The 26,883-nt window shown below is 40.7% G+C and overlaps 1 protein-coding gene across 8 annotated transcripts in view; it reads left to right on the forward strand.

Moving 5' to 3' along the window:
• The window catches only part of LOC138743360 (uncharacterized), a 35,975-nt gene extending 24,460 nt beyond the window's left edge, over positions 1 to 11,515 (forward strand). For 4 of the 8 annotated variants that reach the window (XM_069898629.1, XM_069898619.1, XM_069898602.1 and 1 more), the window contains exons 3-5: positions 771 to 854; positions 8,799 to 8,983; positions 10,617 to 11,515. In XM_069898629.1, coding sequence (XP_069754730.1) covers positions 771 to 854; positions 8,799 to 8,983; positions 10,617 to 11,465 — 1,118 coding nt within the window. In that variant the 3' untranslated portion in view covers positions 11,466 to 11,515. The other 4 variants (XM_069898639.1, XM_069898657.1, XM_069898649.1 and 1 more) reach the window with 4 other exon arrangements.
• The last annotated feature ends 15,368 nt before the right edge of the window (positions 11,516 to 26,883 follow it).

Here is a 26,883-nt window from a genome sequence, read left to right on the forward strand (position 1 = left end):
TTTTTATTCAAATTCAGCGCACCCCTTTAAGGGCAGCATGAGCTCAGTCACCTGGTGCATTGTGACATCATAATTGCTGTCCCAGAGCACAATAGGATTTAATTAACATTTTGGTATGAGCAAACAAACAGCAGGTAGGCGTCTAAGTAAAAAGGTGGAGATGCTGGAATCGAGAAGAAACTCCTGACGACGCCATCTCCTAATGGCTGCCCTGCCACGTGGTGATACAGGCGGGGCCGTTTCGCCATTAGGCTGTGCACTGCCACAATTCATCACTGTATAAACACATGAGTTCGATCTGAGAAGCATGGCCTTTTTTTTTTAAACACAGCGAGTGGTGGATGCCTGGAATCCATAGCCAGTTATGAAATGGAAGCTGGTACAAAAGGCACATTATAAAGACTCAAATAGGCACATGGATGTAAGAAGAATAGAGGGTTTATTGGTGTGAGCAGTGGAATAAATTAGATAGTTGTTGAGTGGGTTTACATCGGTCAGAATAACTATGGGCTGAAGGGTCTGTACTGTGCTGTAATGTTCTATGTTGTGGATTGCCCATACTTAACATGCAAACACTCATTCTGATCCATTATCACAGTAGCAAAGTGGAAATGCTTTTCCCTCCTCCCATCACACTGAATTGTTAATCAGACAGGTTATCCTAAACACATACATTTACGGTTGGAGGTTTAAATACAACTGAATTTAAGTAAGACATATAAATGATGATCATAAACTCCATAATTTATTTCACACTTCTTCCTTTCCAGGAATGATAGTTAAGCACCTCCTACAAATATTTAAGATCCATGACTGTTTGCCATTCTCCATTACTCGCTCAGATCACACTGCAGGTTTGTATTCTATCCCATATACCATTGCTTCAGAAATAATTTGAGAGTCTTTGTTTTGGAGGATGAGTACAGTATAGAGAGTATCAGGTAAATATTATTTAGCAGGAGATATGCTGGCAATGTAAATATGGATGTACACTTTTCAATGTTCTTTAAGCAGTTCCTAATCTTCACTCTGCCCTTGCTCCAAGGGTGACTATCTATTGTATGATAAATCATTAACATGTATTAATGCACTCCTTGTTATTTTGTCAAGGGTTAACTGTAATAGTTTGAATGTTTCCTGTGCCTTGTACAATTGCATATGGAACCCCATCAGGTTTGGAAACTCAAAATGTTTCTTCATAAACCAATCTTATAAATGCACCAGTTTAAAAAAAACTTGAGGTTCTTTCTTACTTTTCATGAAGTCTCCATATTTTGATAACAAAAGTTCTGCAATATTTTGGTCAGGTTGCATTTAAAGGTCTGTAATTTGGTGCAGAATGACATGCTCCAAGATGTAAAATTTCCTGACTGGAGGAACGATAATTTTGATGCACTTTTGGATGGGGGGTGGGGGGGGGGGCAAAAAGTCTTGCCTGAGAAGTTTGGACTTAACTTAACAATTTGAAAGGAAAGAAAATTGAACAATGAGGTGCCTTCAATGAGGATGAGGCTTTTGGCACTTGTGAAAGCTTCATGTGGGTAGACTTGGATTGTAGAATCTTCCAACATGGAAAATGGCCCTTAACCCACTGGCCATCACCTGCCAATTTGCACAGTCCTCAAAGTCGTCCCTATTGCCCCCCTCTTCCAATGCATTCTGTTATCTGCTGCAATTCAAGTTTTAAGATCCATCAGCTTATTTTGAATAGCAAAACATTTATAGACAGACATCTCATGTGAACTCTTTTTCTGCATGTTGCAGAATCCGGCATTTCTCCTATCAATGATCTCTTAGTCACCACATGACTGAAAGAGTAATGCCTCAGATTGAGGGGAAGGGCATGTTTTAAAAGCAGAGGCATAGCTTTTTGGTTGATACACAAAAGTGCTAGAGAAACTCAGCGCATGACATAGTGTTCATAGGATATAATTAACATTTCGGTATGAGCAAACAGCAGGTAGGCGTCTAAATAAAAAGGTGGGGCGGCTAAATAAAAAGGTGGGGCGTCTCAATAAAAAAGTGGGGCAAGGAGGGGGAAGGAAGGAGCACGCAGGTTTTGGGTAATTGGTAGAAGATTGGTAGAAGGATTAGAGAGGCAATATGAGGAAAATGTTTTCACCCGAAGAATGGCAGAGACAGAAAAATACCATATTTAGAAAGCAGTTGGATGAGTTTGAGCTCTGACCTGTAGCCCATTTGACCTGGTGCCATGGATAGGTGGGGTTAGATTGGGTGGCTTTTTTTTGATTGGCGTGAAAATCATGGGATGAATGGCCTCGTGTCATAAATTTTCTCCTTTTTACACGTTCTTTGTAGTTATTTCTCTTCAGTGTTTTGATCTTTCCATCTTGTTCTCTTGCCCTTCATTCCTGGCTCCACTCTTTCCTTGCCTTCTCTACGACAACAGGCTTGGCATCACCTTCCTTCCCCTTCCCCTTCCTATATCCTGTGCATTTTCCAAGCATGTCTTGCGTGCTCTTTCTGCTGCTAGTCATCGATTTTTTTTTTTGTTCATTTTTGTCACAGATTGTGTGTCCCTCACTGTCAAACTATTAGCATTTAACCTTAGTGAATCTCTTTATGATATTTTGTTGGAAGCAATAATAAATCCTTTATTTGCAAAGCCAAACAGGACCTGCACAATTTATTAACGAGATTCTGTGATGCAGCCAAGCTGGTGATCGCTGTTTGACTGAGAAAGAACTCACGTAAACAGACACATTTGAGACAGATCACTTTGCTGCTTTTGTTTTGAGACACGCACTACTCTTTGTTAATGTTTAGCTGGGGATCTTCTTATCATGCTCAATATGTGTTGCATTGTTTTTGCGGTGAAAAGAAAGGTCTTGTGGCAGTGGGTTCCAATTGCCTGAATTTTGTTGCAAATGTGAAATTGTGTATATTCTATCCAAAACTTTGTATTAGGCCAGAAATTTCACAATCTGCAAAAACTGCTGTGATCAGAGGCCCAAAAGCCATTTGATTACTGCTTATCTGTTGGTAAGGACAATACTTTTTGTATAATACTGTATATCTTATTTGGGAAAGAATTGTTAACCTCCTCACTCCTCCAGGGATTCCAGTGATGGCTCATTGTCTGAATGGCAATATTCTCTCAGATTTCTAATCACCTTTGAACCTTCCCTCTGCATAGCCTGAAGTTGCCTTGTATCTTGAGTGTTCCTTCTTTGAACTTTTAAGTTCTAATCACTGCATCTGACAAGCACAGTAAAATCCCCAGTATCCAGCACCTATGGGGATGGCGATGTCAGATATACACTTTTCTCCATTGCCTGAGACACTTTTACAATGCCCAACTTGTATTAAAAAATTTTTAAAGTTTAAAAAGACTGTAAAATAATTTGAAAAATATCAGTTTTTAAATTAATTTAAATTTTTATATTTTTAAATTTAGACATACAGCACAGTAACAGGCCATTTCGGCCCACGAGTTCATGCCTCCCAATCAACCTACATCCCCCGGTATGTTCCGAATAGTGGGAGGAAACCGGAGCCCCCAGGGAAAACCCACACAGACATGGGGAGAATGTGCCTACTCCTCACAGAAAGCACGTGATTCGAACCCCGGACCCTATTGCTGGTGCTGTTACAGCGTTATGCTAACTGTCACCATCTTAATTGAACCCCCTCCCCCAAATTTGCAGATAAAACTTGACTAATATACTTGATACTAATAAAGACTCTTGCAAGGCAGGAATAAGGAGATACCTTTGGGGAGTTTCCCCAGTGGCCTTCAACCGGGTGCTGCCATTTTATTCATACACAACTTTATTGAAACCTTATTCAAACAGCTGCTGCGAGTGGCGCGTGACCAGGGCGCTCTGCTGGCTGAATGTTGCTGCCATCTTTATCAAGGGGTTATGTGTTGCTTCGGAGAACATTTACTTTTACAATTTTAAACTTCTATTTAAATTTTTTTTTCATTTTTTTTTCTGGTTGCTTGAATTACAGATATCAGGAATTTTACTGTATTCCTCTTTCATGACTGTCAAATTTAAGATACATTAGTAATAAAACTAGACCGTACTGGGAATAGGCCACAGGTCAAGGAGCATCTGTAGGGAGACAAATTTGTGAGTGTTGATGGGTGATGAAATTTTGTTGAGATTCTTCCTTCATAAGTCATAGCATGGTCTTTATCTTGCATTTGTGTTGGAAATGAAGCCTGTGATATTAAAGGGAAGGAGGGAAAGATGAACTTCCCTCAGGTTCTGTTTAATTTTGTCAGCTATATTGCGAGCTTTATTGGCTGTTGGGAGGAAGGTTTGTGGTACTAGATTCTGATCACCAAGTCCAGAGATTAAAGAGAAGATTGAAGGTTGATGTATAAAATATCAGTGGGGAGGAGATTGGGGGCAGAGAATGACATTTAATGGTAAAGGGTATTTGATTTGGGTATGAAAATTCATAGATCAGAAGTGTCATTAATGGCCAGGATTGGAGAGACTGAGGATGAGTGGACCATTGATGAACATTGGATAAGGGCGAAGGGTGCCCCTTGAGAGTCAATGGGGCCCGGATTGGTAGGAACAGGAAATGTTAAAGATTGGGAGAAATAAGTAGATTATGGGGGATGTGACAGGGTCTATTGTTGTGGGGAAAGAGATTGGAGAAGGAAGGGGCTGAGAGATGGCTTTGGAAGAAACCTGTTCTGTTAAAGAGCTGGAGATTATTTAAAGGGCAGAAGATCTTGTGGCAGGAAGGCCAGAGTTCTTAATGAGATTAAGAGGATAATTGGTAAATGATGAAGGGCAAGGAGAGGACATTACATGATGAAGCATGGCCTTCAATCTTTGGAGAGATTGACAGGCTTCCTACATGCACACTGCTCATATATTCATAATCCACTCAATCCCTGAGCAGTGCTGGAACAGCACTTGCCTATTCTTGAATCCCTTAGTTTTCTTGAGTTGTAGGTATTCCTGTCAGCGAGGAAGCCTGACAGGAGATTAGCCTGTTTTAACATAAACCCATCTTCCAAACCTCCCCTTCCTCTGTTACAATTAGAAGGCACATTTGCTGCAGCAGGGCTTCATGTTTACTTCCACTTGGCTAAGCCACTATCTTAAGAGGTGAGAATGAATGTGCAACACACAGTGGTGGTGAACTGAATCGCATTGTCTTCTACTGCACAGCTCCACAGTAGTGGTTAACTATTGCCCTGTGTCTTTACTGAAGTTGCTTGATTTTAAATGTCTTTCTTCCCTTTTTTTTTTGAAGACTTTATTTAAAATTTTATAACATGAATACAATAAAGAATTACATTTAAAGAAAAATAGAAAAAAAAATTAAAAAAGGTATAATTACAATCTTCTTTGGCTTGGCTTCGCGGACGAAGATTTATGGAGGGGGTAAAAAGTCCACGTCAGCTGCAGGCTCGTTTGTGGCTGACAAGTCCGATGCGGGACAGGCAGACACGATTGCAGCGGTTGCAGGGGAAAATTGGTGGGTTGGGGTTGGGTGTTGGGTTTTTCCTCCTTTGCCTTTTGTCAGTGAGGTAGGCTCTGCGGTCTTCTTCAAAGGAGGTTGCTGCCCGCCAAACTGTGAGGCGCCAAGATGCACGGTTTGAGGCGATATCAGCCCACTGGCGGTGGTCAATGTGGCAGGCACCAAGAGATTTCTTTAGGCAGTCCTTGTACCTTTTCTTTGGTGCACCTCTGTCACGGTGGCCAGTGGAGAGCTCGCCATATAACACAATCTTGGGAAGGCGATGGTCCTCCATTCTGGAGACGTGACCCATCCAGCGCAGCTGGATCTTCAGCAGCGTGGACTCGATGCTGTCGACCTCTGCCATCTCGAGTACTTCGACGTTAGGGATGTAAGCTCTCCAATGGATGTTGAGGATGGAGCGGAGACAACGCTGGTGGAAGCGTTCTAGGAGCCGTAGGTGGTGCCGGTAGAGGACCCATGATTCGGAGCCGAACAGGAGTGTGGGTATGACAACGGCTCTCTATACGCTTATCTTTGTGAGGTTTTTCAGTTGGTTGTTTTTCCAGACTCTTTTGTGTAGTCTTCCAAAGGCACTATTTGCCTTGGCGAGTCTGTTGTCTATCTCATTGTCGATCCTTGCATCTGATGAAATGGTGCAGCCGAGATAGGTAAACTGGTTGACCGTTTTGAGTTTTGTGTGCCCGATGGAGATATTACATCAGAAAACTACACAAAATAATACACAAAATAAACCCCCCCCCCGTTAATTGTAACACAATATTAATAGTCTAACTTAAAATTAGTCCAACCCTCCCCCCACAAAATAAAGAGTGAAGAGTTAATAAAATTGGCAATATTATATATGGAAAAAAAATACCCACTTACAAAAAAAAAGAGATAAAACTTAACCTAAAAAAAAATTCTAACAACAACAAAAAAAAATTGTCAATACTAAAATATCATGCTTAAACATATATTTAAATCAAACTTAAATGCATATAATTAGCAAACGGAGTCCACTTTAACTTATAAAACGAAATCTTATCCTGAATTGAAAAAGATATCCTTTCCATAGTCAAACAAAATTTCATTTCCAAATACCACTTATCTAAAGTTAGTATATTTCTATCTTTCCAAGTAAGTGCTATACATTTCTTAGCCACACCTAAAGCTAAATAAATAAATGAAATCTGATAATCCTCTAAACCTAAATCGATTGATTGCATGTTCCCTAATAAAAATATATCGGGATCTAATACAAGATGGATATTATATAAACTGTTAAAAACAGATTGAATACCTTTCCAAAACTGTTGCAATCGATCACAAAGCCAAACAGTATGCAAAAAAGTATTGGCCGTCTGATCACATCGAAAACAAGAATCCAACTTACTAAAACCAAATTTTTTTAATTTCTCCGGCGTTAAATATAGCTGATGAATAAAATTATAATTAATCATCGCTAGTCTAGCATTAATTAATTTCCGAATACTATTCTGACAAATTTCCATCCAAACTTCTTCAGCTATTTTATGTCCTAAATCTTTTTCCCATTTCAACTTATCTTTATCCCAGTCTTTTTTACTATCAATTTCTTGTAAAATACAATACAAATCAGATATATATCCCTTTTTTGGTATTGAAAGTACATATTCTTCAAAACTAGATTCAGGCAATAAAATCATATGTCGACCACATAACTGTTTTACAAAAGATCTTAATTGATGATATACAAATATAGAATTTCCACTAATACCATATTTCCTTTGTAATTCGTCAAAGGAACAAAAACAACCCTCAGAAAAACAATCAGATAAATTTTTTATTCCCTTCTTTTCCCATTGTTTCAAAGTGGCATTGGAGACCGTAAAAGGAACAAGATTACTTCTTAAAAGTAAATGCGTTTGAGAATATTTCCTCATGATGTGATTTCTGATTAATATAGAAAGTGGAAACAGAAGTACAATTGTATGCATTCCCCTCTAAAGTAGGGTCTCGATGTATCAGTCAGGGAAATTGCCAAAAATTAGATTTGTGCAAGGATGGGTTGTACTTAAGTGTATTAATTCTTCAGACATTGTTTCTATCATTAAAAGGCCTAACACCTAATGTCCAGTTTTGAAAAGAAATAGGGATGTGAGATGAGGTCATTTTGTTGTTATGGGAAATAATTGAAGGGATAGGTGAATGTACATTCTGATCCTTTATGCAGATTAAACGAGGAGGAATCAAGATTATTAGGCCTAACGAAAAGTGATTTTGTTTCAGTTATCCATGTTGTTTGGAGCTTGTGGAGCAGATTTCATTGAAGAAGGCTATTCTAGATATTTGAGAAAATGCAGCAGGGCCTGAGATGGCAAAGTGGCTGATCCCCCTGTGCATACAATCTGGGAAACTTCGATGTGGCCTTGTTTTCAATTGGCCCAAATTTTGAAAAGCAGGCCAAGCTCTGCCAATGAAATGAAGGGTTGGGAGAACATTGGGGCACACACTGTATTCAAGGAGAGAAGCCCATGCTTTTCTCAAGAATGTTCTTTAGAAGCAGTCCTTCCTTTCTAGTTTGTCGCCTTTGGGCCAACCCCGATAGCAAAGGTGGCTTCCTGAGCAAAATTGCAGCAGTCATCAATGGGATTTGGTCCTTCACTGCATCAGTTCAGTCATCCAAGGTATCTTGGCATGCACCAGTTTCACATGATCCGTTGAGAGGGGAATTACTTTTTTTTTGCTGGACAAATTTGCAACATTTCACAATATTGTACTTCACTAGTCAGAATAAATACTGAAGTATATTCACTACTCAGCAGGTTCTGTATGAAAATATGAATAAATATTGCAGGGTAATGATTTACCAGAATATATTGGGAGCTGTGAATGAATACCATTGCTTATGAAATAATTCATTCCTAAAGTTGGTGACCTTTGATAGCTCAAACTGATGTGTAAGAGGGTCACATCTAGCTCTGTGTATTATTGCATTTCTGTACAACTGATCTCATTTGGTGGCTGGCTTCTTTCTAGCAACTGTGAATGTGTTTTTAGATTTCCGTACACCAGATGCCTTATGTTGTTGGGTGCATTGTTGGGTTTCTGTTCACCAACCAGATTGGAAATGGAGCCATAAAGATCAGTTTTTAGTTGGAACTCTGCTTCCTTAGTGCACCAGGATTCCCTTAATACAGCTGACTACTACATTTGCACCTTTACCTTAAATGAGGCTTGATTATTTCTCAGAAATGCCCATTGCTGTACAATCCATTTCACCTCTGTCGGCCTTCAATTTATTAGAGGCTGCAAGTTTCTGGGGAGAACCTACTTTGTTGCTAATTTTCTCTTTCATTCCACAGGTTCATGTCCAGACTTGGGAATGAATAGAAGCGAGCGATCAGGCTACAAGCACATAACCATGACCTCAACCCCGAAGCTTCCCGTCCGGTCGCACAGACCTCTCTGTCTGTCAGTCTCCTCTGATGGCAATGGGCGGTATGCGGCCTTGGAATCCCAGGATTTTAAAAGCAGCCTGAAATCCCAGGTATGTGTAGAAATGTGATACATGGGATATTCTCACACACAGTGAAGTGGGGCACGCATTGCAAAATAACATTGACAGATGTTGTCAGGCGCAGGGAAGTAGCCATGGAATACCGCATAAACTCTGGAAATGCCACTGAAGCAGGTTTAAAAAGTGCTGGAGAAACTCAGCAGGCCATTGCCTGAGTCCTCATTCAAGGTGCCAGAAATCAGGTAGTTGCCTGAGTAAAAGGGGAATGGGGAGGAGCACAGGTTAAGAGATCTTTGGTGGATATAGGTGGGAGAATAGAAGAGAAAGGAGTTGAGAAGTGATTGGAGAGAGACCAGAGGGTTAAGAAAGATAGCTCTCTGGTAGAAGGAAGAGAAGAGGGTAGTGAGCTGGATGAAAGCAGATGGTAGGTGGGGGAAAGAGAAAGGCTGGGGGAAGGGAGTTTAATGGGAATTGGAGAAGTTAACTATTGCTTTCATCTGGTTGGAGACTGCTAAAACTAAATATAAAGTTTGTCTCTCCAATTTGCTGGAGGTCTCAACTTGGCAGCAGATGAGGTGCCAATATGTCGATGTGACAATGGGGTGGGAAATGAAAGTGGGTGGCCAGAGGGAAGTCCCTGTTATAGCAGTGGTTAGAGTGAAGGTGCTCAATGCAGCAATCTCCCAGTCCTTCTGATGAAGAAAAGTCTGCATTGGGAGCATAGAATGCAATAAATTACCCTTACAGAGTCACTGGTGAAGTGTTTCTTCACAGGTGAACTGTTTAGGGCTCTGAATGCGGGGTGGATGGGGGGGGGGGGGAGGGAAGGAGGGAGGTGTCACATTGGCAGGGAGGCAGGGTAGAGGAGGGGAAGGGTGCCAGCAGCGTGGGAAAGTGCCAGTGCAGTTAGTTTGATGGGGGGGGGGGGGGGGGGAGTGGGCACAGAGGGGGAAAGATAATTGTATAATGTATACTATTGTAATTGGACTATTGCATTTACCTGATTGGCTGCAGCAAGCAAGAATTTTGATGCATCTGTGCATTACAGAAAATAAAAATCTACCGTATAGGCCCTTCGGCCCACTGTGTTGTTCCAACCTAATAACCTACTCCAACAGCTGCCTTCTCCATAACCCTCCATTTTTCTCAGTTCATGGTACCCAATAGTCTCTTAAAAACATCCTGTTGTATCTGCATCCACCACCTTTGCTGGCAGCGCATTCCATGCGCCCACCACTTTCAGTGTGGGGAGGGGGGGCACTTTCCTTTTGCACTGTCCCCCTCTGGCAAGTATTTGCTCCCAAGCACTTTAAAATGATGCCCCCTCTTGTTAGCCATTTCAATCCTGAGAAAAAGCCTCCTGCCATCCACACAATCAATGCCTCGCATCATCGTGTAACACCTCCATCTGGTCACCCCTTATCCCCATTACTACAAGGAGAAAGAAAGGGTCAAGTTCATGCAACCTACCGATTATGGTTGATCGTAAACTCATTATAAAGGATTAAACAAAATCGCAAAACACCACATAAAATGTGATGTAAAAATTATCCAACTACCAAATTTAATCATATAAAACATATTCTTTACATACACAATTTTAAATTATTTTTGAGTGTTTTGTTCAGTTTATGTTCCCAGATAATGTCTCCATCTCTTTCAGATGGACAAGGCCTACACCACTGGAGCTTCGAGCAGCACAGGATCTTTGGAGAGAGCGTCTCTCTTTTGTGCATCTGGGTCAGTCACATCTACATCACATTTATCAGGTTCCAATGAAACACTGGCTAAAACCAAGTCTTCAAGCAGGTTCTCCATGTTCTCACCACCTTGGAACAGCAGCTCGGAATCTGACTCCAACCCCCCCTCAAGGTCTGGGTCAAAAAAACTTAAAAACCACAGTCGTAAGTCTTTTACCAAAACCGATAGTCCTAAGGATTGCAAGCGCAGCATCCCTGAGCAACTGCAATACTCCGAACCTGTCATTGCCAAGGTGACAGAATATATTTACGTAGGGAATCTCAATGCTGCCTACAGTGGACGTATCCTGTGCAAAAACAATATTGATAGCATTATTGATATGAGCAACCTCCCAGGGGAGTTGAACATGTGTCTGATCCCATGTACCTGCTCCAAGAATGTAAAGCACAGCTGGTCTCGTCTCAAGGTTGACATCAATGACTTTTCAAATGAAGATGTTTTCCCTTTGAAAGAACATTGTTTTGAAGACATTAATGGGTGCATCAGTGCATCAGCTGAGAAACAAAAACGGGTCCTGGTTCACTGCCGGGATGGGTACTCACTGGCACCAACGTGCATCATACAATATCTCATGCTCAAACAAAACATGCACCTCATGACAGCATACGAATTTGTGAGATCCAAATATCCACTGAATATCAAGGAATGCCATCAGAATCTTTTAGTTACACTTGAGAAATTACTAAGGCCTGGGAAAAAGGACCCTGAGTGTTTTAAACAAGCCCTGTCTCGGAAGATGGCTTGGACTTGACCTAAAGGCTTGTATCTTCATAGCCTGCCCAAATAAATGCCTTAATGTTTCTTTCACAGTGTCGATTAGTCGAAAGTTAGAAACTGGAAACATTTGCCTACAAGTTTGCTTGGCTTGAATATTTTTTTTTCCCCAAGATATAAAAAAAACTTGGGCAAGCTATTTACTTCCTGGATTATTTATGTACACTTTTATAAATTGACCATTTTATTTCTGCATTAATATTTTCCCGTAAATTATTTGCTTAATTTTCCAAATGGAATAAATGAACGAGTGACAAGATATTGCATTGGACCCATTTAGATGTACTAAAACATCTTTCATTTCATCACTAACACAAGGTTGGGTCATCCTAAAAACAATGACTAAATTGGGAGATGTTATTTCGAAGTGCATTATTTTCTACTTGATCTTGATCTGTGTTTTGCCTGATAAAGATGAGTGGAAAGGCTCACAATTGCGGAGAATTTGCTACGATGATCATTACCATAAAGTAATTCTCCAGATGGTCACGCACTCACACTATAATTCTGCAGCCAAGGGTCAATTGCATGATGGCTGCTGTAGAGGTGTATGGGAAGTGGGGAGGACACTGTGTGCATGTGTTGACACCCATTACAATGTCACTGTTGGGTGCCAGCTGACCAATGAAGCAGGCATCACAGAATGTTGCACAGAGAACTGCAAAGAGAAAAGGCTGTAATCATTGATGGATGGAATAATAACACTGGACAACAAATTTTTTCAAAAGGTTTCTTCCCTGAAAAACAAAATTTGAGATTGTTAGACAACTTCAAGCTGAGCACAAAAGATCATTTCAGATTTGCTGTATCATGTAGGAAGTTAGAGAAACATTTAATTAACTTTTATTGAATTTAGCATTTTTATTTGCATAATGATGCTAACACATTGTGTTGGTTCAACTGACCTAAAAAATGTTTTGCTGCTGTTTTTTGTTTGTCCTCAGCATCTGATGCCTTCTGTCAATGTCCAACAATAGTCGGCCAGCATTGATGGATTCCAGTTGCCCTGATACAGCTTTTTCATGGTTGCAATGTCCCAGTGAAACCTTTCACTATGTTCGTCACTGACTGCACCAAGATCAGCAGGGAAGGAGTCCAAGTGCATATGCAGAAAATGCATTTTGAATAACATGTTGCACTTCATAGATTTGTATGCTTGAAGTAGACTTAAAATGTGACAGGAAATCACAAAAATAGGTTGTATCTTGAAAAACTGTATGTAACAAGAAAATGTTAAGGTGATTTTCATGATCAGCAGCCCAAAATCCATAAAATACCCCCAAACGTGTTCAGGACACAAAATCATAATTTTCCCTTGTAATGAGGTTGTTGGTATCTGGTAAAGTGCAAAATGTGTCTAGCAGGTGCTGTGTGCAATAGATTGCTGTCAGCAATGGAGATACTTTAATTCTCATCTCATTTATGATTTCTTTTTTCTCCCCAATGGATTTTGGTTACTTTGTGAATCTACAATAGCTGTTCTCTTGAGATGGGAAATACAGTTGGGTTTGGTGAAAAGTACAGTGCTGAACTTGGGATGCTTTTGTATCTGACACCAGATAAACTTCAAATGTGTCACGTGAATAGCAACTAGAGGTGCCCAGTTTAATTTTTGGACCATCACAATCTTTTTCCAAAAATATGCAATTTATTCCAACTGAAGCATCATTATTGCCTACAAGACTGCATATCAGTTCAATTTTCTGGGCAGATATTTTGTACTGAATTTAAATCAATACATTTTTAAAATTTTGACATACAGCACTGCAACATGCTAATTCGGCCCTACGAGTCCGTACCGCCCAACCTGCACCCCGATATGTTTTTGAAGGTGGGAGGAAACCCATGAAGTCACAGGGAGAATGCACACATTCCTTTCAGATAGTGCAGGATTCAAACCCAGGTCCGGTCCCGATCGCTGATACAGTAAAGGCATTGTGGTAACCACTACACCATCTGTGCTGCCCTGATATTAAATCTTAAAGCTTAAGATAAATCAATGATGAGGCTGCACCATTGAAATACAACTGTAGAAAAGGCCATTGGTTTTATAATGAGCTTTGTGAAATATTGATGGATTCAGAATGTTTGGTCTCTGTTAAATGTAGGCATGCACTCGAGGGCTGTGATGGATAGCATTCAAACTAAAATATCTTAATTAAGCATCAAAATTTGCTGAAGAATAAAGAATTTTGAGTATTTAAATTACAAAAAAATAACAACTGGTAGGTATGTGGGGAGGGGGTGGGGGATTGAACAGGAGAGCTGTTATAAATAGTAGGTCCAATGAATGAACTCCCAAGCAATACCATAGGCAGCAAAAGACTGAAAGATAGCTGATCTTGCTCCCAAGCTCAAGAAGAGGGAGGAGAAAGGTAGTGAGCCCTTGGCAAGCAAAAGTTTAGAAAACTTTATTTGGGATAGGATTTATGATTGCTTGGAATGGTAGGAACATCTATGGAGGAGTCTGGTATGGTTTTGTACATGGAAACTTGTCTCACAAATTGGAGTTTGAAGTTATTGAGAAAATTGTTGAAGGGAAGGTATTAGACTTTAACAAAACTTTTAGCAAGATCCCACGCAGTGGGATGGTCCAGAAAGTTAAGATGCATGGGATCCAAAGTTGTCTTCATTGGTGGCGGGTTGCTTACTGATAAGAAGTCTGTAACCAAAGTGAACTGTTGCTTTGCTGTTCATCACATAAATAAATGATTTGAATGAGAATGTCCATAATCTGATTAAGTTTGCAGATGATGTGAAGAATGATGAAGTTGTATTCAGTGAGGATGGTTGTATTCAGGGATGTAGATCAGCTGGGAAATGGGTGAAGCTGTGGAAGATGGAATTTAATTCTGGTAAGTATAAAATGATGGATTTATCTGATACTCGCCAGACATGGGGAGCTTTGAAGCATTAATGGATGGAGGGACCTTGGGGTGCAAGGTCATTCTCCCTGAACTTGGTGATATATGGTCATGAAGGTGTCTTTTGCTTGCTCTCTGAGGCAAGGGTATTGAGTATTCAATTTGGAACCTGTTGCAGCTGTACAAGACATTGGTTAGTCCACCCTTGAAATATTTGGCACAACTAGGACAATAAAATCGGTTTATTTGCAGATGACATCATAGTATACTTAACAGAACCAGAAATATCAATAAAAGAACGACATAAGAAATTGAAGAAATATGGAGGAATCTCGGGGTACAAGATCAACCCAAGTAAAAGTGAAGTGACACCAATAAGTAATGCGTATTATACAGAATTTTAAAAAGAATCACCATTTAAATGGCAAACACGAGCAATCTGATACCTAGGTATTAGGTTAGATAATAACTTAAGCCACCTGTTCAAATTAAATTATCAGCCACTAATAAAGAAATTGCAGGAAGACTTAGAACATTGGAAAGAATTACCGTTAACGTTGATAGGGAGGGTAAATTGCATTAAAATGAATGTCTTCCCAAGGATACAATACTTATTTCAATCGTTACCAATTCCTTTAACAGAGAAACTCTTTAATGAACTAAAGAAAATAATAAGGAAATTCTTGTGGAAAGGGGGGAAACTGAGAATAGCATTAGATAAATTAACAGAGAGATACAACCAAGGTGGTTTGCAGTTACCAAATTTTATACTTTATACCACCTGCATTGAATTCGCCCATCGTTATTGAATGAAGATCAATGCCTGAAGAGGGCGCACAATATCATTGAACCGGTGCGGACTCAAAAGGCCAACGTGGCCTGTTTCCGCTCCGTAAATGGTTATATGGTTATATAACTCCAGTCATTGCATTACAGAAAATGTATAGCATTAGGAGTGCAGAAGTGATTAGTCAGGATGCTGCCAAGAATAGAGGGTTTTAGTTGCAAGGAAAGATTGGCTAGGCCAAGATTCTCCTCACTGGATTTCAGGAGGCTAAATGGTGATCTTGAGATTTATAAAATAATGAGGTGAATAAAGTAGATAATTTTTTTTCCAAAAGTTGGAGAATCTTAAATTTTTCACACAGGGTTTTGGATACATGGAACTACCTGCCAGAAGAGGTGGGTGGAAACAGATTAAATCACAGCGTTTAAAAAGCATTTGGACATAAACATAGGAACGCATGGAGGGATAGGGACCAAATGTAGGAAAATGGGATTAGTGTTGACGAGCATCTCAGCCTGGGCCAGTCAGACTGAAGGGTCTGTTTCAATGCTGTATGAATCTTTGACTATTATTAAAACCACAACAATTCACAGAATACTTTCACAACAAAATCCAAGCAATGCAGATAGTCGCTATCAAACAAAGTTAGCTTTTTGGAGACGGAGACTCTGCCAACTAAGTTTTATTGCATGATATCATGGGAGATACCGAGCCTTCTAGATCCTGTCGCTGGTACTCTGAAGAATAATAATTTTTCTCATGTATTAATGCATCAAAATAAACTGCTTTTCATGCCACTGTTCTGTTACAAAGACAATAGTATTGATAAGCAGGATACTGTCAAGGACAGATGGATATTTTATGCTTTTGTTTAAACTAATTAGTTACTATCTTGGTCAAGGATAAAAATAAGCAACTCCTGGTGTCTCCTGTCACGTGCATGGGAGGTTTGTCAATCTTAGTGATTTTTCTGCCTTGGTCTGTATTTTTTCCAATAGTTACCCTTTTCCACAGTCACAGATCTCTTCATTGCAATTTGGTCAAATAATATGGAATGATACAGAATTATTCTCTGTCTCTTGCACTGTTGTGCGTGTGAAATTACTTTATTTCAGTATAAAATGGTATGATGGCATATATCTGATTGATTTATCGATAACAAGTTTTGTAAGTATTCTCCAAAACCTGGCCACACAGATCCATTCAACTTGCCACACTTTGGCACCTTGTTCATCTGGTCACTGAGCTATAGTCTCTTGTGATGTGATTGCATTCTCTTTTGGTTATTGGCATTGACAGCAATCCTACAGATTTTTTCTTTGTTTGGATCTTGGGAGAGAAGAGGCTTGAATGTTTTTGGGGACAATTCCAGCTTCTCATGCCTCAAAGAATGATGCAAAACATGTGGGACAAGCAACCTCCATCAACTTTTCACTGCCAGGGTCCCAACCCCAGGAAGATCTGTGCAATAACAATGTTAAATGCTTCTCCATTCTTAATCAACCTGAACACCCAATCCTCTATTGCCCAGTGTGAATGGATTAATAGGAAGAGCTGTTTTGCCTGTTACGTTCTGCAGCTCTTGCCTCTTATGGCAAATGGTTCCAGAAACCCCTACCCCAACCATCCCTTCATGTTTGGAGTAATTGTCCTTGCAACCAAAGCCATGAAAGATCAATGACCATGAAGCAAACAGTGAAATCTCTCTCAGGAATATCTGGTACACTGTTAGTCTATTCTCTTGCTCATCATTTCCACAATTATTATTTGTTTAATACCCTAAAAATAAAGGAATACATTTTTTGTGACATGTAAAGGAACTGGTTATCACAGATGTTCATAATTTTTTTTTTGTAATTGATTCTATTTGTGATTTTCATTAGCTGTTTACTTTATCATACCCACAACTGCTGGTCCCATGGAACTCCTGAGAGATGTCCTCCTTCAAAAAAAATGGCTTCCCCTCTACTACCATCAACTCAGCCCTTACCTGCATCTCCTCCATTTCCTGAAACTGCCCTGGTCCCACTGCTCCTAGATGCAACAAAACCAGGATTTCCCCTTTGTCCTCACCTACCACCACACCTCCCTCCATAACTCCCTCACCCACTTACCCCTTATCATGAATGATCCCCTTGGTACTATCCCCTGTTACTGCAGGAAGTGCCAAACCTCTTCCCTCACCACCATTGGGAAGCCCCCCCAAACAGTCCTTCCAAGGCAAGCCACACTTTGCTAGTGAATCTGCGGGAGTCATCTACTGCATCTGGTGCTCTGGTTGAGGCCTCTACATCAGATAGACTGGATGAAGGGTGTGAGATTGCTTTGCTGAGCTCTTTTGCTCTTTCTGCAGTAATGACATGGATTTGCCAGTGGCCAACCATTTCAATTCTGCACCCCACACCAACATGTCAGTCCATGACATCATTCACTGCTAAATCAAGGCCACCTGAAAATTAAAGGAGCATCACCGAATATTCCGTCTGAGCAAGGCACAGCTCCAACATGATGGCATTAACATAAACTTTTCTGGATTCTGCTAGACCACTGCTGGTTCTCCTGCTCTTCTCTATCCTTGTCTGCTTTCCTCCAGTTCTCCACCCCTTTGCCTCTCCATTCATAGATCTATCCCCCTCCCCCTTTTTTCTGTTGCGTCCTCCCTCTGTTATCACCTTGCCTGTGCTCCTCCCCCACCCCACCATTTTATTCAGATATCTGTTTACATTTTGATTATACCTTGAAGGGCTCAGGCTCAAAATGTTGGCTATGTACAGTACGTTTAGATAAATGATGCTCTTTGACCTCAAGATTCAATTTATTGTCATGTAATAAAAACAGACATATTACACAAAATTGCCTTTTGTTTGCTGTAAGGCAGACATTGCCTGAAGTGCCTCTTATAGTCAGAGAACGAGAATCAAAAGAAACTTTCCCCCAGTTACGGAGTGTCTGGATTCACGACCAATGTTACACACAGTCCAGTCCAAACAGTTGGCAATCTGAGCTCCAGATCTAATTCTGAAACAAATCGGAACTGTTCTGTGCCCTTGGCACCCTCTCACATCTCAGTTCCAATACTTGGTGCCCCTTCTGCCAGTTCCAAGCCAGTCTCCAGCAGTCCACTGCTTAGTCTGAGTACCTTGACCGCAGTCTCCTGCAGTCCACAGGCTTGCATGGGTTCCTCATCTAGAGTCGCTGACTGCCTGCCACCTGTGTGTTCTTTGACTGCAGAGTCCCTCACTGGTCCGCCACTGTGGACGTTGTCCAGTGGGACATCTTGTCTGCTGCTTCTCCAATGGGGTGGTCTCCCTGTTTTCTGGTGCCCTGCACAAGTCCTCTGCTTTCCTGGAATCTACAACCCCCTCGAGCCTGCTGCTGATCACAGGCGCCGCCACCTTAGGTGCAGACCCCATGGTCGCAGAATTTTAAATAATACCCACCATCAACTCCTTTAACAGACCACTTAAAGCCTGAACAGAGCTGATGGAAGTTGGACTGGGTGGTTGGACTGTGTGGGAGCGCTGTGACTCCTCTCCCCACTCTCTGTAGGTCCACACTATTGGCAGTGCCGCCAGTTTTTCCAGCATTGTGTTTTTTATTTCAATCACTGCATCAGCAGACTTTCGTGTTTTCCTCTCGTATGGTGTCATTCAGTTGAAAAGCAGGGAATGAGATGATCTTAGGGTCAGCCATTTGTAGTCATTAGGTCAAATCAAGCCCTCTCAAAGGAATTACCTGCTCTATTCTGGTGGATTTAATATTACCCATTGTAATGAAATTGTCGGTCATTTTGAAAATGTTAGAGAAATTGATATGTAGCTTAATGTGCCCTATCCTGGCAGATCTGTTCAAGATCCCATTGTGTAAAGCAGTGAAAATAACATCAGCTCCTCCAAAGGAGAAACAACGTTGGATAATATCAGAAATGTAGGGCACTGAGATATCGTGAGGTGATAGCTCTTAACGATGCATCTAAGCATTCAGCCCTCGATACACTGTTCAATCCTCAGTTTTAACACACTTGTAGAACACAAAATTTATAATGGATAAATAATTTATAAAATATGTTAATTATGAAAAAAATTGATGATCTATGAATAGAATTCTAACTGGGGAGCATTGTTTTGAACTGAAGGAGTATGCCTAGTAGACCAGTCTAGGCGCCGTATGATTGATGTGGTTCATGTCTGTTGACCCAACACTGTAATAGGGTTGTCGCATGTAGGGCAGACTAAACTCATCAATGCTCTAATTACATTGAGATTGACGAACACAGCCCACCAAATCTTAATTATCTGCATCTTAAAGCTCTTGAATTAGATTTTCAAAACCAAATAGGGGAGTAAACAAATTATGGACATGATTTGAAATATGGGCAAACCAAAAGAAGTTGGAGAGGATTCAGCAGGTTTTCCTTAAGTGCTGGAATGGGTGTTATGGGAAACCCATTCATGAAGGGAACTTCAAAACCCTGAGCTGAGATCATTCCTTGATTAAACAGTCCTGACCCAAAATGTGGACTGACCATTTCTTTTCATTGATGTTACCTGACCTGCAGAGTTCTTCCAGCTTCTCATTGCTCACAGTTCTTGTGTTTTTCAATATTCAATATATCATAGAATGAGGTCCCAATATCTGTGGTTTCTCTACATCGCTTCCCGAGGAATAAAACCCAAAACATTGACAATTTTCCCACTGGTGCTGCTCAACTTACTGAGTTTCTCCAACAGAATGTTTGGCTGCTTTCTGCGAGGGGAGAATTTCCTTCCCCATTTGGAGGTCTTCCTGACCAAGTTGAGTCTGCTTTCGGTATCTCAATCATTCCAATTCTAGCTTCAGAATGTCTGGACCTAAAAATGTGAGCCATTCCTTTCACCATGCCCCACACAAATGTTGTGTTCCTCCAGCAGTTCATTCTGATTTGGAAGTTCCTATCTGTGTGGTGCATTTCCCATAACACCCATTCCAGCACTTAAGGAAAATCTACCTCTGAGTGGAAGATGAAATTCCAATTGAAAATTAGTGAAACACTGTAGGCTACTGATGCTGTGATTGTTGTAAAAACACTGAGATGCTGGAGGAACTCAGCTGGTCTTTTCAGCATCTATAGGAGACAAAGATATATCACCGACGTTTTGAATCTGAGCCCTTCTTCAAAGAAAAATCAGAAAAGACAGAAGCAGGTTATTCCTCAATGGCTCAGAATTCAAACAACTGGGGAGGAATCCAGACCAACAGAAGGTGTTACTTGGTTGTGATAAGGGACTAGGTAGAATTTATCATGTAGGTGCAAGTGGAGCATCTCCTGCAGTTACAAAGGTAGGTCCCAAGGGGATGATTGGTAGGGATAGAGGAGTGGACAAGGGAGTCACGGAGGAGTGGTCCCTGCAGAAGGAGGAGAGGGGAATATGGGTCTAGTTGTGGGATTATGTAGTAGGTTGCAGAAAGGGCAGAGGAAGATGTGTTGGATGTGGAGGCTGGTGGGGTGGTAGATGAGGATGAGAGCAATCCCATCCTTGTGTGTGGGGGTGGAGGAGGCCAGGGCAGATGTATGGGTAATTAAGGATATGCCGAGTTCATGGTGAGTGTTGAGTTGGTGGGGATAGAGGGAAGGCCACATTGTTTGAAGAAGGAGGACATCTCTGATGATCTAGCATGGAAGTCATCATCCTGGGTGAAGATGCAATGGAGACAGGAATTGTTAGAATGGAATAGAATCAATACAGGGGACAGAGTGGGAAGAGGTGTAGTCAAGGTAGCTGTGGGAGTTGGTGGTTTATAGAAGATGTCAGTTGAAAATTTGTCTCCTGAGATGGAGACAGAGAGATTGAGGAAAGGGAGAGTGTTGCTTGAACAACACCTCATCTTCCGACTGGGCACCCTCCAACCGAATGGCATTAATATTGACTTCTCTGGCTTTCATTAAAGCTCCCCCAGTCCACCTCACCCCCTGTTTCTTCCTTGTCTTTCCATTCCCTGTCTCCTTTTGCACACACTTGATAAATTCTACCTAATCCCTTATCACATCCAATTAACACTTTTTGTTGGTCTGGATTGTTTGAATTCTGATACTTTCTGATATCTCCTGATAGCCTTTTTCTGATTTTTCCTTGAAGGACTCAGGCCCGATATGTCGGCGATGTATCTTTGTCTCCTATAGATGCTGAAAAGACTAGCTGAGTTGCTCCAGCATTTAGGTGATTTTACTTCCAATTGGAAATTGTCTCTAAGAATTCCTGCAAAGATGAGAGTTGGAATATCTCAAGTACTCACTATAGAGTAGTGCTGTAGTTCTGCAGTCTCCATGGCTTGTCGACTATGATTGCTATTACATGCCTGGTGACCTCCAGTGCCCTGCACATAGAGTTGCCAAATATATTTGGCTTTCATACAATAAATATGGCATGGAACTACATGCTAGAAAATCCAGGCCAAAGTGTTTGAATTATTGCACTTTCATGGTGTGTTGCCTTCTAATTACTCTTAAATCCACATGTCCTGATGCACTTTTTTCTTTCAATGCCTCTAATTGGGTAAATCCTCATTCGCTCTGTATTCAATGAAACCTTGAACCAAATGTTGGCTAGTGCTCCCTCTTGTGGATAGATTTGTATCTGCAATAACCAATGTCAGCAGCCAACCTCATCAACCATTTGCTCATTACCTTGCCTCTCATCTCTCTCATATTCTTGCTGTATGATGGAAATTCATTGATGTGAATGCCTTTACTTAATTGTTTTTGCATAAATCTCAGAATCCTCTCCATGCACAAGTTTTGAAACTGAATAATGATTTCAAAATTGTTTCTCCTTTCTGAAGGATTAGCCATTGTTTTAATTACCCACCCCATTCCCTGGATGCCAGACTGAGACCACCTGCAAATTGGAAGAACAACACCTTGTATTCCGTCTGGGCACTCTCCCACGAGATGGCATTAACAGCGACTTCTCTGGTTTCCATTAGACCACCACTGCCCCCACCCCATCTTTTCCCTACATCTCATTTCTTCCAGCTCTGTATCTCTCTCTCTCTTCCCTTTTCTCTTTGTCTTCTTTCAAAGAGCCAAAATCACCCCCTCCCCTAATCAATTCTCACCTTGCCTTCCTCTTATCCAATTAACACATTTTGTCGGTTGGTCTGTACTCTGCCCCTTCCCTTTCTTTTCTCCCCAGCCTTTTAACACATGCCTGCCTTTTTATTTTACACATGTACTGTGGAAGGGCTCAAGCCCAAAATGTTGGTAATATATCTTTACCTAATGTGGATGCTGTGAGACCGCCTGAGTTCCTCCAGCTATTCTATGTTTTCACTACAATCACAGCATGTGCAGGTTTTCATGTTCCACTCCAGCAAGTATAAGCCTTTCAGTCTTCTAGTTTTCTATCCATGATCTCGCATAGCATATTTGGTGGGGTGCTGGGGTGGAAGACGCTGATCTTTAGTCACTATTCCTATACGTACGTATACGTAATATGCACAGATGCCACACACCTCACAAGCATTTGGTTCCACTAAGTTTAAGGGAATCAAACATTCAGTGTTAAGTTCATCTGGTGACCAATAGTTATGCATAGTGGCCTCCCCACCCAAAATCGGAAAGTGTTCACCCCAATTCTACAATTTCTTAGCAACTGTCTAAATGCTAATGTCAAATGTCATCACTGGCACATTATGGATAGCCTGATTTTCCAGTTTTTTTCCTCTTCATCTTAAAACCATTCTAGTGTAGCGAGCTGCACTGATCCAATGTGAATCAACCGGGTCACTGGGGTGCAGGCTCGCACTGGGCTGACATCACCATGGCCCCAGTGGAAGGGGCCAAAAATGATCATGCTGATAAGCACTCAGAGAGTTCCAGTAAAGCCAGTTAGTTGGCTAAACTCACTCACAGCTTCTGTGTGGATTTTTTTCTTTCCTAAACTGCACAGCACACTGACCACACTAGATTGTATTTACATTACTGCAGTATTCTGCCATTAATTTTCTTGTACTGCCTACTGCTGGGGGCAACCTCTGTACCTGCAGGAGAGTAAGGGGACAGGACAACACCTGGCCGGCTGTCAATCAGTTGACCTGAATGGATCAAGACCCACCCGGTTGGGTGTCAATCACCCTCCGAGATATAAGCCTGCGCCGGCCTCCCTAGGCCTCACTCAGAGTTGCTGCAGCCACAGCCAGCCTGGCTCTGTGGAAGTCTTTGTCGAGTAAAGCCTGTTGTACAGTCTTCACCATGTGTGTGTGTCAGAATCTGGCTAACAGCGCACCACAAGTGGTATTTAATTGGATCCTGTAATCTTCCCTGCAATTGGATCCTGGACATCCTAATGGAAAGACCACAGTCTGTCTGGGTCGGTAGCAGAATATCGAGCATTGTCATTCTGAGCCTAAGTGCACCTCAGGGCTGTGGGCTCAACCTGCTCCTGTTCATGCTACTGACCCATGACTGCATCGCCAAATCCAGCTTCAACAGTTTGATCAGGGGGGAGGAGTCACGTGATGGAGTAGTGGCCGGTAGGAGAATACCAGCCCTCTCCAGAAAAGAAGGAAAAAAGTGAAGAAAAAGCAAAGCCCCAGACACACAAATCACAACAAATAAAAAATAAAGGTGTGGAGAAAATGGCACCTAAGAAAGAAAAGCCAAAAACAACGAGGAAAAAAAGAAGAAAGAAAGATGCCAGAAGAGAAAGGTGAAGGCCTTACCTGCACGAAAAAGCAGGGGCCTACTGTGGAAAGAGGAGCCTACTCCCCGAGGTTAGTGGAGACCCCGCAGGGTCGCGACCCACTAACCGCAGGACTGCAAAAATGGCTCATGGAGCCAAACAGGGGTGTGCAACTGTGCATGACAAGAACAACACTGACGGGAGGGGGGACCAGCTGTGGAGTTTCACTCCACAGCACGAACAGCTGAGAGAGACCCGACAGCAGGGCTCCCAGCTGGAAGATAAAGAAAACAACGGGAACGGGAGGGGTGAGAAAGAAAAAAGGAAACTAGAGACACAACAGATAACCAACCCAGAAGAAGAGGACCAACATCAAGAAACCAAGGAAAAAAAAATACCCAACAAACTGAGACAAGCAGCTCAACAAGAAAGTCAGAAGAGACACAGATACAAGGAAGAGAAATAGAAGACACAAACCCAAGAGCAGACACAGAAGAAGAAAAAGGAGAACACCAAGCTCTGCACAGAGGAATAGAAGGTAAAATGAATGGACAGTACATAGATTTTTTTAAAATTTCAAGAACAAATGAAAGCATTAAAATAATGGCTGACACTAGAATTTAGTGAATTGAAAAGAAAAATGAAAAGTAGAGAAGAAAAAGTGAGTAGAATAGAACTGGTTATAATGGATGTAGGAAAAAGATTAGAAAATGTGGAAGAATGTGTAATGGTGGTAGAAATGGAAGTGAATGACTTAAAAAGAAAATTGGAAGAAAGTGATAAAAAAGTTAAAGAAACAGAAGTTGTTAGCTCAGAAGATGGATATAATGGAAAACTATAGTAGGCGAAACAATATAAAGATAGTGGGCCTTAAGGAAGATGAAGAAGGCAAAGATATGAAATAATTTATAAAAGAATGGATACCAAATGTCCTGGGAATGCCAGAAATGCAGGAAGGAATGAAAATAGAAAGGACACATAGAACATTAGCCCTGAAACCACAGTCACAACAAAAACCAATATATATTTTAGTAAAATTCCTGAGATACACAACAAGAGAAAATATATTGGAGAAGGCAATGAATAAAATGAGAGAAGATAAAATCTACCCAGATATAAGTTTTGCGCTCCTGAAGAAGAGGAAGGAGTTTAACGCAACAAAATCAATCCTATGAAAGAAAGTCTATAAATTTATGTTAAGATATCCAGCAGTGCTTAAAATATTTATCCCGGGGTAGCAAAATAGACTGTTCTCGGATCCGGAGAAAGCACGAGAATTTGCAGAACACCTGCAAGACAGAAAGAGAGATGAAGAGATGTAACAAGAAAAAAGAACGACAATAAACTATATATAAAGAAGTAAAAAAAATGTATAAGTAAGAACTAAAGGAGGGAAGAAAAAGGAAGTATGGGAGAAGGGGGGATAAAAAGACAAGGGGTTAAAAAAAATTAGTAATAAAAAAGGAAAGGAGAAGAAATGAGGGGGAGCTTTGTTGTAATGTGAAGATTAAAGTCTTTTATGGAGGGGTTTGGGTGGGAGAGAATAACAATCACTGCGAAATCAGTTGACACTTGCAAATGGGTTTGCAGTCCGAATGGAGAGGGGATTTGTGGTTGCCCAGCGAGGGTCAAGGAGTGACTCAGAGAGGGGTGGGGGGACACTTGGGGTTAAGGGAATTTTAGATGCTGGAATGGTTGAAATATTTTATGTTTTAGAAGTGTTGTCATACAGTGCGTGCAAAAAAAGAAAACTGAGAAATGGAAATGGGGAAAAGGGGAAAAGTGGTGGTGAGGAAGTGGAAATGAGATGCAAACAAAGTACGAAATGGCCATGTTGAATTATATGAATATAAATATTAATGAAATACATAACCAAATCAAAAGGAAGAGGCTATTAAATTTACTGAAAAAATAAAAAAATAGATATAGCATTCGTGCAGGAAACACATCTAACTGAAGTGGAACACAAGAAATTAAGGAGAGACTGGGTAGGGCACGTAACGGCAGCATCATATAATTCAAAAGGAGAGGTGTAGCTATATTAATCAATAAAAATGTACCAATCAAAATAGAGGAGGAAATAATAGATCCAGCAGGGAGGTATGTAATGATAAAGTGTCAGATATATTTAGAATTTTGGAATTTGCTCCATATATATGCACCTAATGAAGAGGATCAAAAGTTTATGCAAGATATCATTTTGAAGATTGTAGATACGCAGGGGAATATATTGATAGGAGGGGACTTTAACCTTAATTTGGATTCAAAGATGGATAAAACTGGACAAAAGACTAGCAGAAAGAACAAAGTAGCCAAATTTATGGTTAAATCAATGCAGGAAATGCACCTTTTGGATATATGGAGGAGACAACACCAAAAGGAGAAGGAATACTCATATTATTCGAGTAGACATAAAACATACTCAAGGATTGACCTGTTCCTGTTGTCAGCCCATATCCAAGGGAGAGTTAGGAAAACGAAATATAAAGCTAGATTGTTATCGGATCACTCACCCCTGTTATTAGCAAGAGAGCTGGAGGACATCCCACCAAGAACATATAGATGGAGATTAAACTCCATGCTACTTAAAAGGATTTTAGAGAATTAATTGAGGGCCAAATTAAAATGTACTTTGAAATAAATATGGAATCAGTGAAAGATAAATTTATATTATGGGATGCATTCATCAGAGGGCAGATAATAAGTTATGTAACTAAGATGAAGAAGGACTACAATCAGGAAATAGAACAGCTGGAAAAGGAAATAGTAAGTACAGAAAAAGAACTAGCAACAAGGGAAGATACAACAAAAAGAAGAGAATTGGCAGACAAAAATAAAATACGAAACACTACAAATGTATAAGGTGGAGAAGAACATAATGAAGATAAAGCAGAACTATTATGAGCTAGTGAACTAGGAGAAAAAATTCACAAAATACTAGCTTGGCAGATTAAAACAGAACAAGCTAACAGAATGGTATTGGCATCAAGGAAAAAGGACAAACAAATTACATATAACCCAACAGAGATCAATGAAAACTTCAAGGAATTCTACGAGCAATTATACCAAACTGAGAACGAAGGG

This window comes from Narcine bancroftii, chromosome 1 (genome assembly GCF_036971445.1).
Source record: "Narcine bancroftii isolate sNarBan1 chromosome 1, sNarBan1.hap1, whole genome shotgun sequence".
In the NCBI taxonomy this organism is placed as follows: Eukaryota; Metazoa; Chordata; class Chondrichthyes; order Torpediniformes; family Narcinidae; genus Narcine; species Narcine bancroftii.